Here is a 16,475-nt window from a genome sequence, read left to right on the forward strand (position 1 = left end):
GGCTTCTCATTGCGCTGGCTTCTCTTGTTGCAGAGCCCGGGCTCACTAGCTGTGGCACGTGGGATTCATTGCCCCGCGGCATGCAGAACCCTCTCAGACCAGGGATTGAACCTGTGTGGCCTGCATTGGCAGGTGGATAAGAATCCACTGAACCCCCAAGGAAGTCCCATGTAATCCAATTCTTTTAACCCTGGGGAAGAAGGAAATGGCTGATGCTAAATATTGGGGACCTGGAGAAGGGCATGGCAATCCACTCCAGTATTCTTGCCTGGAGAATCCCATGGACAGAGGAGCCTGGTGGGCTACAGTTCATGGGGTCACAAAGAGTCAGACATGCCTGAAGTGACTTAGCACAATTATTGGTGAAGGTTGGCAAGGGATGATAGCAGAGGCTGGCAATCTGAAATTCAGGTTTTCAAAATCCCATCTAGCACTTCCAGCAGGTTTGTGGAAATTGACCAGGTAACTGTCATGTCTCCTGTCCATAGAGTAGCAGGGCAGAGTCTCTGTGGTGCTTCCTGTTTTCTCAGTACTAACATCTGGCTCTTTATCCACAGTCCAAGGGATCACGAGTTGTTGGCATCATCGCTCCAGCCTGGTGTCTGTCGCTATGGAACCATACTGGCCTGCTGCTATGGCTGGAGAAGGAGCAGCAAGGGAGTCTGTGAAGGTACTTTTGTAAAAACTCAGACCACCTGGTGTTCAGGTAGTTGGCCTGGGTCCTGCAGTTTTTCTCTGTGACACCATAAGCTGTCACCAGGTTACCAGTGGCTTTCCCAGAGCAGGGACACAGTCCTAACTGACACCCAAGGTCTAAGTTCTTGTGAGATCTCTTCCCATTCAAAATATGGCTGACACCATCACCCTTGATATGATGTGTTTGTTTTAGGAGCCCTGTTTCATCAATTATTTCTGCTGTTCTCTTAGTCAGTATGGCTGTTTTTGTTTTAATCTAGAGAAACTGAGTTACAGGTCAAGAAATACCTCATTCTAATTTTTCCAACTGATTTCTAATGAATTCCACTTTTTAATTATGTGGAAGGCTTTGGTCACAAACAAAAAGGTTAGCCATTTACTTTGTAGTTCAGTTACTCACATTTTTCAAGTCCATTGTGCCAATTTCTAGATGGTTTCAAGGGATGCGTGCATCCCTTGATGCAAGATGCAAGGGATGCAAGATATGCATGGTTCTATTGTGTACATTTCAAACTAAGTTTGCATAATTTGCTTTTGACCTCATTTCTCAGACCAGTGTTAGGAACTCCAAGAGAGGCCTCTGACAATTTCAAGAGTTGGGGAGGCTAGGGATGAGCACAGAGTTTTGTGTTGCATTGTTTTTCATGTAAATTTCTATAATAATCGACACTCACAGTGTAAAAGAGTCAAATCTGTATTCTTCGTAGCTGACTAACCATTCTTTCAGGGCAGTAATCTGGTCTTGGGGCCTTGTGTATCTAGTAGGTGGCATAGAAACTGAATCCTTAATCTGTTAAGTGGGATGAACAGACATTTGCACGTCCCATATACTTTAGGCACTGGTGTGGATCATATTGGATTATAAACTATAAAGCCCAAAAGTGTTAGCGATTTTTAAGAAGAATAATTCTACCTTCTTTTTCTGCTCTTTCCCTGCCCCAACCTCCTCCTCTTTGATTTAGCTGGTTCAAAAATAATCTGGGTAGACCATAGCTGTGGGCAGAACTTGATAATGTCCGAAATCCATGAAACATTGGAGGACATTGATCTCGCTCCCACATGTTTGATATTATGTAAAACCCTGCACTGTCGCAGTTTCCTTACGAGGAGATGACAAGAGTGTGAAGATAGTAGAAGAAATGTTTGAAGGCCATCACTGCCTGCCTAGCAGAAGAAAGTTAGAACATTTTTCCCTGGGACTTTGTCGGTTGAAAAGGGTGGTCCTCACACTGGTCGGGTGGGTCATGATCAAGGGCATTGTCTTGAGAACCAAACCGATGTGGGTGACCTTGGACAAGGTAGATAAGCTCACTCAGGCTCCATTTGCTCCCTTGCAGACTTCTGTCCATCAAAGCAGCAGGTGATGAGGGGGTTCAGTGTTGCTTTTTTCTCCTTCTAAACACAACATAATACATTTTTCTTTGAAGTCAGTCAGGTGGAAAGGGCCAAAAACCACACGGGATACCTGATTTGGAATCTCTGTTACAGTCACACGAACCTCAGGACCTCCGGCCATAAAACTTACATGTCTCTGGTGAATAAGTGAGTGTGAGCTTTGCTTTTCTGGAAGGGCTATTCTATAACTCGATTGGAGCAGTCTGACCATGGTGTACACAACCAATCACGTTCCCACTGCTTTTGTGGCCAATATTCATACCAGAGGCCTGAAGAGAATTGAAAGCCAGATGCTAAAGGGCATTCCAACACACCGCTCCCACTGCATGTTTGGCAAGTCAAAGAGATGGTCAGCCCACCGCCTGCCCCCGTCAAATGTTGACACAGTAAATGACAATGATTTTTGTATCTATGCTAACATATTACATCTAATCGGCATGGTCCTTCTTGATGGTAAAGTCATATGCTTTTCGAAGCACCAGGTAACAGACTAGTTAGTCCCTGATCACCAGGCCTCTGATTTCTAAGCCGTGGGGTGCATGGTGATGAGATAGGAACGCATGCCAACTTGCCTGAACAGGCAGAGCCAGGCTCCAGCCTGTGAGGGTGCAGTCTGCCCCAGCCTTCACCTCCACTGAGTGATCACCCCTCAGTCCTTCAGAGCCCCTGTTTCTATGCCAGAGCTTTCTAGATCTCAGCCTCCGCCCTGCTTAAATCTGCTCCCAGGGCAGGGTCTGCTTCACTCAGTATCATTAGCCTTCAGATATGGGTCACTTAGTGAGATATGGGATAAAGAGCCGTCCAACACTCCAAAAAGATGGAGGAGTTTGCAGGGAAATTAAACAAGAGAGCTTCATTTATCTAAAGCACACTTAAATCTCAGGCCATTTTAGACATAAACAGAATTTCCCTATGCCATAGACTGGCTGTTCCCATCACAGATCCGAAGTTACAGTAAATCAAAAACGTCTTTCTGGAGTGCTAACCTCCAAACAGCAAGGGTATTAATATTCACCACTTCTCCTCTCTCCTATTTGGCATTTATCCTGGGCTTTCCTGTCTGGACTACATTGAAAATAACTTTCCAGGGAGCAATCAGAGGTCTTTGGGGCTTAAAAAAAAGGTTTATTTTTCTAACATTTACAGTTAAAGCTGCATCTCCAAGAACATAACCATAACAAAATAGACCCTGGAAATCCAGTTCTATCTCATTTGTCTCCAAAAGTAGAAGAACTTTGGTGGGAAGTGTGTTTTCCCCTACCTTCTCTCACAATCTACTTCAAGCCTTGAAATGTTTCCCTATTCAAAGTTCTACATTTAGTGCTTTATTTGTCGTTCAAAACTATTTCGATGTCTAACATGTTCACACTATTAAATGCAGGAGGAGAAACAAAGATGAATGTTTATATCCCTGTTCTGAAAGCACTTAGTATCAGATAGTAGATAGAAGTCAAACATAGAAGCAAAATATCTGGCTAGTTATTGAATAAGATGAAAATATCAGTTTCATGGGAGAAGCCTGCCAGAGTTCTGTGGAGTTCTCAGAGATGAGCAGAAGTTCATGTGTGGCTGGAGAAATCTGTACAAGCTTCTGGAAGGAGGGGCCCTACAAGGTAGTCCTTGAAGGATTATTAGGATATTAACCATTGGGGTGGCGGGGAGGGGTGCCGCAGGGTGGGGTGACAATAGAGATTGGCTAGAAAGTTCAGAGTAGGTCAGAGAAGAGCAGGCAGTCTGGTTTGACCTCATTGTTGCTTGGGTTCAGGGAACAGAGTAAAAGAAGGCAGAGGCCAGGTCATGGTTATGACCCCTGTCCTGGATTCAGGACCAAACAGAGATTATTTGATGACTTCTGGGCAATGAAATCAGTCCTGAATATTCGTTGGAAGGACTGTTGCTGAAGCTGAAACTCCAATACTTTGGCCACCTGATGCAAAGAACTGACTCATTGGAAAAGATCCTGATGCTGGGAAAGATTGAAGGCGGGAGGAGAAAGGGATGACAGAGGATGAGATGGTTGGATGGCATCACCAACTTGATGGACATGAGTTTAAGTAAGCTCCAGGAGTTGGTGATGGACAGGGAAGGCGTGCTGCAGTCCACAGGGTCGCAGAGTCGGACACGACTGAGCGACTGAACTGAAGTGAACTGAGGCAATGCATGGCATTATCAGAGCTATACTTCTGGAATATCCCTTTAATGTCACGTCAGACATCGATATCCTAGGAGCAGCACCTGTGAAGGTGATTCTTGCACAAATATCCTGTTGAGAGGCACTCAGGAGAAATCTGTAAGGGAGTGAGGAAACTGGGGAAGAATCGAGGCAAAGATGTGGCTTCAAGAGAAGTTTGACTTCATCCTGATCCCACAGGGAGCTCTGGGGTGTTAATTACACCGCAGCATTTGTCCTGCCCAGAAACCAGGGTCTAGGCTGTTAGACCTGTGCATCAGCCAAGCCCTGGTCACAGACTGAGGTGAGGAAAGCGGAGAGAGAGGCATGTGACAAATCTCCCAGACATCTATGGGCAAAGTGGTTCCAAGCAGCTGGATAAATATTGGCTTGGCCAAAAAGTTCATTCTGATTTTTCTGTAAGTGACTGTAGAGAAATCCAAACACACTTTTTTGGCTAACCCAATACTTATTCAAGGAAATTGGTGGTAGAAACAGGGATCAAGGGGTAGGGTGCTTGTCTGGGGATTGTTTGGGGATTGTGTGTTAGGTGATTGTTTGAGGAACAAGAATAAATAGAGACAGCTGAGATTTTGACTCCAGATAGCTGGGAGATGAATGGTGACATTAGCAAAGGTAGCGTTGGGTCAAATGGGAACATGCCGGAGTCTTTAGGAACAGGCTTGCCTAGGAGTGGACCTTCTATGAGCCAGAGAATCAATGTGCGGAGAAGTAAGCAAGCATTTCTGGAAATTGCTGAGTCATCCTTTCATATGCTGGCTGTTTCTGGAACTCCTAGTAGATCCAGAAAACTACCTGCCTAGTTTCTCTCTCATTCATTGCTTTTCCTCTCACTCCCCTCGTGTCTTTGGGTTCTCCCATTTTCCTTTCTTTCTATCCATAGCGTTTTCTCCCTATCTCCTCGTTATGAGCCAGACTCAAACTTTCCACCATCTTTGACTACATTTTCTTGCCCCCAATCCAATCTGTTACCCATCCTATTCTTGTTTCTCCTGCCACTTCGGTCATCCAACAAATATTTATTGAGTTCCTAGTTTGTGTCAGGTGTCTGGATACAGAAGTGGATAAAACAGAAAGCCAAATCCTGCCTTTGGCATGCCTCCGTCACCACCACTATCACCATCATCATCATGCTTGTGGTTCCCATCCTTGGAACCGGAGGCAGTGTCTCCCTGCCTCCAACCTGTGCTTTGTTCATTTTGGCTGATAACACATAGAACTGAAAAATTTTGATCATTCAAAAGTGAAACGGGGAAAATAATAAAGAAGAGAAAAAAAAAAACAGTAGAAAGGGGGAGAAGGACCTTGGCCCAGTATAACTATGGAGTTTCTTCCAGCTCACAAATCATATTCCTTTTGTTAAATCTTTTGTGTTTACATACAAAACTGGCTAATTGCGATGTAGGAGGCTTTCTTTTTCTTTGAATGCCACTGGAGGTATGGCAGTGCTAGGCAAAGTTATGGTCAACTTGTACTCATGGGGTGGAAGGGGGTGAGGGGATGGGGACTGGTAATGTAGTTCCGAAGCGAAGCACTATTTAGTATTTTAAAGGTGAAAACAAACTGGAGAGGAAGCAGATCACCCTCTGTATTGTATGTCACCGTGGATTTCTCTGCCGCACAGAAGGCAGCTAAGTTTAACACGTGTGCATTTCACTGGACTGACTACCCCTGATCCTTTTAATTTCTTTATTGAAATATAGTTGATTTACAATGTTGTGTTGATTTCTGCTATACAACAAAGTGATTCAGTTATGCATATATATTTGTATTCCTTTTTAATATTCTTTTCTATTATGGTTTATCACAGAATATTGAATATAGTTCCCTGTGCTCTACAGTAGGACCTTGTTGTTTATCCATCCTGTATATACTAGTTTGCATCTGCTACTCCCAAACTCCCAGTCCTGCCCTCTCTCATCCTCCCTTCCTGTTGGCAGCCACAAGTCTGTTGTCTATGTGTGTGAGTCCATTTCTGTTTTGCGGATAAGTTTATATGTCTCAGATTTTAGATTCCACATACAAGTGGTATCATAAGGTGTTTGTCTTTCTCTTTCTGACTTACTTCAGTTATTATGATAATCTCTCTAGGTCCATCCAGGTTGTTACAAATGGTATTTTATTATTTTTGTGGCTGAGTAATAGTCCATTGTATATATGTATCACATCTTTTTCATATGTTTACCTTTCAGTGAATATTTTGGTTATTTCCATGTCTTGGCCATTGTTGACAGTACATGTATGTATCTTTCTAAATTAAATTTTTGTTCAGATATATGCCCAATAGTGGGATTGCAACTCTATTTTAGCTTTTTGAGGAACTTCCATACTGTTCTTTCTAGTGGCTGCACCAATTTACATTCCTACCAACAGTGTAGGAGGGTTCCCTTTCCTATATACTCTCTCCAGCATTTATTATTTGTAGACTTTTTGATGATGGCCATTCTGCCTGGTGTTAGATGATACCTCATTGTAGTTTTGATTTGCCCTTCTCTGATAATTAACCGTGTTGAACATCTTTTCATATGCCTCTTGGTTCCTATTTTTTAATCGTCAAAATACCTTTTCTTTCCACAGCTATGTGTGAACCTGGATGCAAGTTCGGTGAGTGTGTGGGACCAAACAAATGTAGATGCTTTCCAGGATACACCGGGAAAACCTGCAGTCAAGGTCAGTACTAGAGACCACGGTGGTAATACAGACCTACCCCAGAGCTTTCAGAATCAACTCAGGCTGTGCAGTGGTGTTTGGGACACAGCATAGCACTCAGGATTCTGCAGTTTGTAACTCCAATCTTCAAACAAAAGTGGTCTCAGAATGAGATTTTTCAATCAGTCTCTTCTAGAAAAATGTCAAAGTCATTCTGATGCTTTTGTTAGGATGCCAGATAAAAAACATTATTTTCCCTCTAAACAAATAATGTGTATTTTTTTAAGCTAAGAAAGCAATGCATATATTTTATTTAAGAAAATGCAACAAAACAAAAGGATATAAATTAAAAAGTGAGTGTGAACACCCACAGTCCATCCTCCGCCCTTAGCTAAGAGTTAATCTCTGTAGTTTCTTTTCTGTTATAGTTACAAATATGGATATTTCTCATGGGCATTTCTGCATGTCAGCACATAGAGAGCTGTCTCATATTTTTTAAGGCTCTATCCTAGTCCTGCGAGCAAATGCTTGTGTCATTTATGTAAAAATACTTTAACCACTATTATAGAAGTTGTCCCCAATTTTTTGCCATTACAAATAGCACTGTATCAGTCATTATCCTATGCATATCCTTGTACCTTTGAGTATTTTTATAGGGTAAATATCTAAAAATGGAATTGTTGGGTTGAATGACATGCATATTTTTATTGCAATTGGTATATTTTAAAAGGCAGTTTATGACTTTTGTTTATCTGAAGATATTAAAGTAGTTATAATATTAAGAACAGTGGTTCTGAAGGTGGACAATTTTATCCCCTAGGAAGACTTGCCAGATAAAATACATATCCCTAGTTAGATTTAAATCTTATTTTCAAATGCAATTTCACATATACAACAAATAATTTTATATAGTGTATGTATGTTGCAAATGTTGTATGGGACATATGTACACTGAACAAATATTAGTCATTTTTCCAAAATTCACATTTACCCGGGCATCCTGTATTTTCATTTGACAAATCTGGAAGTCTGACCCCCGAGGTCATCTGGTGGTGCCTGGAGACATTCTGGTGGGTAGAGCCCAGCTGAACACCTATAGTGCACAGGGCAGCCCCCCGCTAAGGGTGATCTGGCCCCAGATGTCCACAGTGTGGAGGAGCCCAGGCACTGAGAAACCTGCGCTAATTAAGAAAGGGTCCCCAGTTCTATAACACAGTTAAGCAAAGAGCAGCAAATCCAGTTCAGCTGCCCTTAGGAAAGAGCCCTGCCAGGGTTCTAGAAGGGAGAATGGAATTCCAGAGAAATCCAGGAGTCTGCCCCACTCTGCCCCCCCACCACCAACCTCACCGCCAAGGCCAGATGCTCACATAGCCTTTCTTTGTGCTGGCAGACCTGCAGGCTGAGGGAGGACCCTCTAGCTCTTCTGTCCCAGCCCCAGGACGGGGGCCAGCACCGCCAAGGGGCTCCTCAGAACCGTGTCCAGAAGGCTTGAGGGAAGCGCGGCAGGAGCCCTGCTCTCATAAGTAATAATTCAATAATCCATGTCCCTTACCAGAGCGTTTCCCACCAGAAGACCTGTTTTTCCATATGTCTTGGATTCTGTACCAAGATACCTTCTCAAAAGAGTTGGAATGGAGGAGGTATTTTTTCATGCTGCTTTTCAAGTCCCGGCAAAATATTCACTTTGAGGGAGTGTCCAGTTGGCTCAGATGTGGGCCTGTCTGGCTTTTCCCCACAGCCTCCCTGCCTCAGGGCTGCCTGATCAAAGTCCATGTATATCCACTGATGGCCACAGGCCTCAACCCAACTGATGTCTTTCCCCAAAATGCTTCTTCCAAGAGACGCCTCTGACTTAGGGCCAAGTGATGGAATATCCCTGGCTTTCCTGTTATGCCCAACCAGCATTATTTAATTCATACCTTTGAAGCAGTTAGGATCCAGACAGGAGATGGGAGATGGTAGTGTACGGGGGACTGGCGATGGAGAAGGGGGTTCAAGTGTCCAGCTAAGGTGTTGGAAAATCTCCACGTAAGGTTCTTTTCAGAGGTGAAAGCAACCACTTACTTGTTTTAAAGAGTGGCTTTTGCCTGTTACTGTGCTGAATTTTGATCTTACATGGAATTTGGTTCTTTTCTCCTTTCTATATCTGCCTTGAAGGAGTTATGACATGTGGCACCCACATCACCACGTACCCAAAGACGAAACCCATGATGGCTTTACAAGTTTTTCTTTTCTTATGTATCATTTTTTATTTTAATAAAAGCTAATTCATTCTTAATGTTTCACGTTTTAAACCCTGAAAAGCTCAGAGAAGAAAGTCCCTCTCAATCTTCCCAGGAGGTAACCATTATAAACGTGTAGAGCCTGGTCTCCCAAGTTTTTTTATTTCTGCCTGTGCCACATGGCTTGCAGGATATTAGTTGCCTGACCAGTGAACCTCAGCTGTGAAAATGCTGAGTTTCAACCACTGGAATGCTAGGGAATTTCCCTAGGTGTTTTTTCCTATGCTTATTTTAAAAATGTGGTATCTATATACATATTTTTGTAACCTTCTTGTGTAACAGCATCCTCTGAGCACCTTTATATGGGATTAAATATTGTCCTGTGACCTGACTACCAGTAATAGCTGCCTGGCAGGGCTCCCTCAGGAAAGGTGTGAGACAAGGCCATTTGGCCATCATGAGGCTGCTCAGAATAATAATTGAAAGGAGATTGTGCGGTTGGCATCTATCATAGGCTACCTGGGACAGCATTAAAGGCAGCAGTATCTAGATGATATGTTTTAACTTTTTATTCAAGTAGGAAACACACGAAATTGTACACCTGTCAACAATGTACAACTCCATGAATGTTCAAGAACACCCATGTAGCTGGCATTCAGATCCAGAAATGGAAACAGCCTCCCTGAAGACCCCTCATGCTCCCTCCCATCACTTGCCCCCAGCCCCCAGCACGGAACTGTACCTTATCTCTCACACCACAGAATCGTTGGCCTGGATTTGTTTTGCTTCTTTCACTCATGCCTGGGTTTCAGTGTGCTCATTTGAACTGTGTTCATTCACAGTTGTTTGTACTTGTGGTTTGTTCAGTCTCACTGCTGCGTAGTATTCTATTGCATGAGTATACAAGTCATTTATCCATCCTTTTGGGAGGAGAGATTTGAATTCTTTCTGGTTTGAGGCAGTGCAGAATAGTGCTACTGTGATCATTTTAGCATGTGATTTTTTGGTGGTTTAGTTGCTCAGTCATGTCCAACTCTTTGCAACCCCATGGACTGTATAGCCTGCCAGGCTCCTCTGTCCATGGGATTCTCCAGGCAAGAATACTGGAGTGGGTTGCCATTCCTTCTCCAGGGGATCTTCCTGACCCAGGGATCGAACCCAGGTCTCCTACCTTGCAGGCAGATTCTTTACTGACTGAGCCACCAGGGAAGTCTGGTGGGCATGTACCCATGTTTCTGTTGGACATTCGCCCAGGAGTGGAATGGCTGGCTCACGAGTATGTCTGTATCTAGCTGCCACACAGTTTTCCAGAATGGTTGTACCTATATTTGCATTCCCTCCAGCAGTGTATGATGAATCAATTTGCTCCACATCCTCACCAACACTTTAATGATGGTCGGAGAAGAGGCGAGTCACCACCCTTTGAAACTACCCCCACAGCTGGGGTCCAGGGAGGCCAACCCCGTTCCACATCTGGGTGTTTCCTCCTTCAGTTCACCTTTCTCCGTTTTCTGACTGCCCCCTGCAGATGTGAATGAGTGTGGATTCAAACCCCGGCCGTGCCAACACAGATGTGTGAATACACATGGTAGCTACAAGTGCTTTTGCCCCAGCGGCCACATGCGCCTGCCAGACGCCACATGTTCCAGTAAGTTTCAGCAGCTGGCCTGCTCTCAGTCAACCCAGAGGCTTGACTTTTGCCACTTAATGCTTGGGGCAAAGTTGACTTGAGTTATTGGAGGGGGAAACCCCCCACCCCAAAGACTCTCACATCACCCTAGACTAAAATATCTTTGCGCACTTATTTTTTTCAATTTATTTATTTTTTAATTGAAGGATAATTGCTTTACACAGTTGTATTGGTTTCTGCCAAACATCAATGCATATCAGCCATATATATAATGTCCCTTCCCTCTAGGACTTATTTTTAATTGTATCAAAATACGTATATTGTACAATTCACCATTTTGACAATTTTAAGTGTACAATTCAGGCATTTTGTACATTCACAATGTTGTGCAAACCATCACCACTCTCCAGAATATCTCCATCACCCCAAAAGGAAACCCTGTCCCCATTAGCAGTCACTCTCCACTCATCTCCTCCACCCCAGCCCTGCGTTCTGTCTCTCTGGATTTGCTTGTTCTGGCCACATTTTTTTAAAAAGACTAACTGAGGAGAAAGATAAATTGAGTATCTCTCTATATACAGGGATGAACTAGGATTCTTCATGAAAAAAATAAGCATACTGAAAATATAAGCATATTGTTTCAGGAAGGTGATAAATCTCAGTTCCATCTCAGGACATCAGTTCTTCCCACCAGCTCTCTTTCTCACGCCCCTTGCCCCACACTCAAAGATTAGTGACTCTTGTTGGAAGTCCATTCCAGTTCACATTCCTGAAAAGAAAAGCCCTTCTCTGATAAAGAGAACCCATGTCCTGTGGGAGCCTAAATGTCTATATCTGTTCACTTATTGAGAAGGAAGGCTTTTCAGGTTTTATGTTGCAGCTGAAAAGCAAATCCATCCACCCTGCCGCCCCCAACAAGCCTGCAGCTTGTGCCTTCTGCCAGCTTCCCATGGTTGCAGGGTCCTCTGACTCCCCAGCCTATCCTGGGCTCTCCCTCAGTTGTAAAATCCAGGCTCATGCATAGCTCGCTTCCCCCACCCTGCCTCATCCTTTAGCTGCTCGCCCCACTTGGCAAAGTGCCCCAACACCACTAGAGTCTCCATTAGCAAGCATGCTTAAGAGATAAAGCAGGCATTCAGAGTCTTTTTTTTTTTTTGAGTATTTTTAAAAATATTTATTATAAATTAAACAGAAATCCCCAAGAAACAAATACGTAGCTTAATGAATTCTTATAAAGCCAGCATCCATGTAACCACTACCAAATAGAACTTTGCCAGAGCTACCCCCTTACCCCCCAGCCCCTTGGGAACAATTGTCCAGAGTTTTCTAGTCATCACTTAACATTTTTAAAAAGATATATGCTAATGGATGTTTCTGAAACATTCCACAAAAGCCTAATTAGTGCCAAAAAAAGATATCTTTCTCCAAATGGAAGGATAAAATGAGGCAAATTTTGAAGATTAATTTTGAAAGAAGACAACTCAAGAGAAAAGGGATAAACTAGAAATATAACCATCGGTCAGTGTTTGCTATATTACCATGGCCTGTGTGTCTGTCCCGGTACCCTCTTTGTCTATTACTATACATGTGAGGGCTGCCTCTGCCTCCCTGTTTATAGCTTACAGTGGCCAGGTGGCCCTGAATGCTGATTTTATTACCCAGCCCTTTGAAGCCTCTTTCGTCCAGCTGGTTGACTGGCATGTTATAGATGCGGGTGGATAAAGAGAGGATATTCACTGTGCTCCCCTGTTATAGGCACTTTTGATCCATATATACTGGAACCCTACTAGGGATATGTGTTTTTGTGAGACAAGGTCTATTTAGAAAAATTGAAATAAATTATCTTTATTTTTAAAAGCTGGAGGCAAGCAGTTCCAGAACAGGTCAGCAAGGACTCAGCCTCTGCCATCTTCAGGGTATTGATTTCATCCTCATGCTTGTGGCCTTGTGGTAACAATATGGTTGCCCTAGCTCCAGATATCACACACACATCAAAGGTAGGCAAGACAGAAGGGAAAGGAGTGATGCCAGGAAACAAACGCCTCTTTTATGTCCATCCGTTTTGTCATGCAGCAGCATCTTTTCCAGAAACTCCAGCAGATTTATCTTAATATCTCTTTGGCTATAACTGAATCATATGGCCACTCCCTTGTTGCTGCAGGGGAAGCTAGGAAAAAGATGTGTAACTGGCTTTTCAGCCTCAGTAATGGGAATGGCTTTGGGGTAGCTGATCAGCCTTATCTGCTGCGTGTTTTAATACATGCACCTGAAAGACAAGGTTTTGTGATTTGAGTGACTCTCACTGAGGCTAGATATGAATAGAGAGATGGATAGAATTGGCATTTTTTTACCCTATGTATTCAAATGAATCATCTTCCTCAGAGGTTGCATTTCAGCCAATAGTAGAGACCAACCAGGTGACGTGAAGGAGTCATTGGAGCTTGTATAGGAAGAGAGAGAGATGCCGTCTTTGGTGACTGAGGGGTGCATGCTCTGCCTAAAGACGCTCAAGTGCAATGCATTGGCCAACAGAATCAGCCATGGGGCCATCAAGACACCACCCCTGCACAGATTCCGTTTGGATCTCCATCTGAGACTCAGCTGATGAAGCTTATCCTCTGATACCATTCCACGTGTTACATTTCATGTCTCAGGGGTCAGGGATTGTTCTTTAGTGAGCATTTTTTTATCATCTCTTGGGGAAAAGGCTGACCCGTGCCTCTTTTCTCAGACTCTAGGACGTGTGCCATGACCAACTGCCAGTACGGCTGTAAAGACACGGAAGAGGGGCCGCGCTGTCTGTGTCCCTCCCCGGGCCTCCGCTTGGCCCCCAATGGAAGAGCTTGTCTAGGTAGAGTATCCGGGGTCACCTCCTCCCCTGACTTCTCCTTTTATTCCATTCCTCCTTTTTCATCCGCCACAGCCTACTTGTTGACTAGACATCGAAAGTTCCTGAAATGACAGATTTATGTCCATTTCCTTAACATTTATAGCACATATGTTCTAAACACACTTTGCCATGCTAGAGAAAACACTTCTCTATAATTTGTTGGGTTGCCTGATGCCATAATGGAAAAAGATATAAGTAATTTTATTTTTGTATATTTACCCTGCACTTTTTGCTTCAACTACCAAGTTGTATATATTCTTAGTGTATTTAACTATATTACACTAAAGATAGATAATATTATGACCAAGTTAACACATAGCATTAATAGGGGATGTCAAACCAAACAGAATGTTGAAAGAGTTCTTAATCTTTTTTGATGGAAGCAAGCAAATAGCACTATGATTTAATATTCTAACTTCTGGACTACAATAGAAATATATTTTTCATTTGAGGTGGTTGGTGCTTATTTACCCTAAATGTATTGATACATAACTTGATAAACCACATTTAGAAAGCTCACCCAAATAGATCCTAAATCAGTTAACGACTTTAATAAGTCTGTATAAATTTAAAATTTGGTTCTGCTCTTTGAGAGCAGGCAAATATTTAATTCAATTCACAGGGTTTAGTGCTCTTCAGTAAAATCAGATTTATGTCAAGGCTAATTCTTGGCCAAATGAATCCAAGTGTTCACACGCCTCTTTGATTTGTCAAGTGCCATTTTTATTGGAGGAGAAACTTGATGTATATGAAAGTAATCCCTGAAAAATAATTTTGGTCAATCCAACACTTACTTGTTAATTATATCAAGAATGCAAAAAGAGCAATAAGCCAGCCCCAAGTTTCATGTTTAACCACTGTTACAGAACAATGATGGTTCCAAATTTACTTGATTTGACATCTGAAAGTTAAGGTAAAGTCTGAGTCTTAATGGTTTGGTCTGCATAGTTGTCGGCCCCCCTGTGATGTGACGTTCCATGGTAGTAAAGGAAGGAAGCCTCTTGTCTCCTCAGCTGCATCATGGCTTCATTCCACTTGACCCACAATTTATGTATCAGTACGTTCTTTAAAAACCGTGTTTCTGTGATTTGGAACAATATGACAGGTTTTGGAGGCGGTTGCTAATGAAATAATTCTTTTGTATAATGTAAGCTTTGAATGTTTGTGTATTAGGTTTGCCATGCAATATTCATTGCTGGAAGAATATTAATTCCTTCAGCAAAATGGAGTGTCTGTGTGCCAAGTGCCAAGTTCCCTGTCTCAGAAAGGCAGGGCCTAATGAGAGAGAAAATGTGCATATAAGTAATGCCATTAGAGCAAGGTAATACCTCTAAAATAAGGTATATAAAGTGATAGAAATCCAGTGAATGTGCCTCGGGGATCCAGAACTCTCCCCGGAGGATAGGACTTTGGTAGCAAAATAATCAGAGTTTTCCAGTGAAGAAAGCACACGTGCGTGTGTGCACTGTGTGCTCTGCGTGCGGGCATGAGAGTGTTTGAGGGGGGGTGCTTTCTTGGTGTGTCTGACATGTCCTGGTTCTCCATCCTAGATATCGATGAATGTGTCTCTGATAAAGCCTTCTGCCCCTACAATCGAAGATGTGTGAACACATTTGGAAGCTACTTTTGCAAATGTCATGTTGGTTTTGAACTGAAATATATCAGTGGCTGGTACGACTGTGTAGGTAAGAAACCTATAGGCTTTCTCTACAGATATTTAGATATCAGTTCTGTCTATTAGTTGAAACATCTACTGTACTGACCAGCTTAACAACACAGAGAAAGTAATTATTTAAAAATTTTTGTCATTTGGGAACTCTGATGACATGAATTACATAAAGCCAGGTTTGTCAAAGTTTAAAGTAAAGAATAGCAGTCTCTGCAGCTCTATTATGGAGATAAATAGCTTGAGATGATTTTTGTGGGTTTTTTGAAAAAAAAAGATTGGTTTTGTTTTGTTTATATTTTTGATTCTATCTCCAGGTATAGCTAAAAGTGCTGTTACTTCAGTTGTGTCTGACTCTTTGTGACCCTATGGACTGTAGCCCTCCAGGCTCCTCTGTCCATGGGATTCTCCAGGCAAAAATACTGGAGTGGGTCGCCATTTCCTCCTCCAGGGGATCTTCCCGACCCAGGGATCGAACCCTCATCTCTTATGTCTCCTGCATTGGCAGGAGGCTTCTTTACCACTAGCACCACCTGGGAAGCCCTAAAAATGAGGACGGTGAAGCATATTTATATTTGATAAAAGGAGGAATACCAAGTCCTGCTTAATCTTGATCTCAGTGGCCCTTGCCTAAGTCTCCATCAAGTGGCTTTAGAAAAATGAAGGGGGTGCAATGTGCTCTTTCCTTGCTCCTCCTTCAACCCTTCCATGGTTCCAGCTCTATGTCCCCTAAAATGTTCACTTTCTGGGGTCATCAAGATCACTCTATGATAAGACTGAGATATCACTCAGCTCTTAGCCCAATATGGGTGAAATCAGAGATCCTGTTCCTTAGGGAAGGAATTCCAAGCCTCAATGAGCAAGTGAAGTGGGGTATTTGGGGAGCCCTTGGATGGCTTTCCATTGCCCTTGATAGAGCATGGGTGGGGTTGGTCCCTCAGACATCTCGTCCCCCTGAAGTGTCCTGTTTACATGATGTGCAGATGACAGATATGTGTGCGTAACACGGAAAGCTAACAGCAGCAGGGAAAGTAGGATTTCTTTCCACCCCAAGCTCAGAGCTGACCAGGACGTGTCCTGTGTAATCGTGTTGGAGTAGTATCCATTCCTGGGTTTTGAACACATAGTATGAAGCC

The 16,475-nt window shown here is 43.0% G+C and overlaps 1 protein-coding gene across 2 annotated transcripts in view; it reads left to right on the forward strand.

Annotated features, from left to right (window-relative positions):
* EGFL6 (EGF like domain multiple 6) overlaps nt 1-16,475 on the forward strand; it is a 54,518-nt gene that overhangs the window by 16,579 nt on the left and 21,464 nt on the right. For both annotated transcript variants that reach the window (XM_065915727.1, XM_065915728.1), the window contains exons 2-6: nt 558-670; nt 6,860-6,952; nt 10,682-10,801; nt 13,515-13,634; nt 15,224-15,358. In XM_065915727.1, the coding sequence (XP_065771799.1) occupies nt 558-670; nt 6,860-6,952; nt 10,682-10,801; nt 13,515-13,634; nt 15,224-15,358 (581 nt within the window). The remainder of the gene's footprint in view (nt 1-557; nt 671-6,859; nt 6,953-10,681; nt 10,802-13,514; nt 13,635-15,223; nt 15,359-16,475) is intronic.

The sequence above is a fragment of the Muntiacus reevesi genome, chromosome X (assembly GCF_963930625.1).
Source record: "Muntiacus reevesi chromosome X, mMunRee1.1, whole genome shotgun sequence".
NCBI classification, from domain to species: Eukaryota; Metazoa; Chordata; class Mammalia; order Artiodactyla; family Cervidae; genus Muntiacus; species Muntiacus reevesi.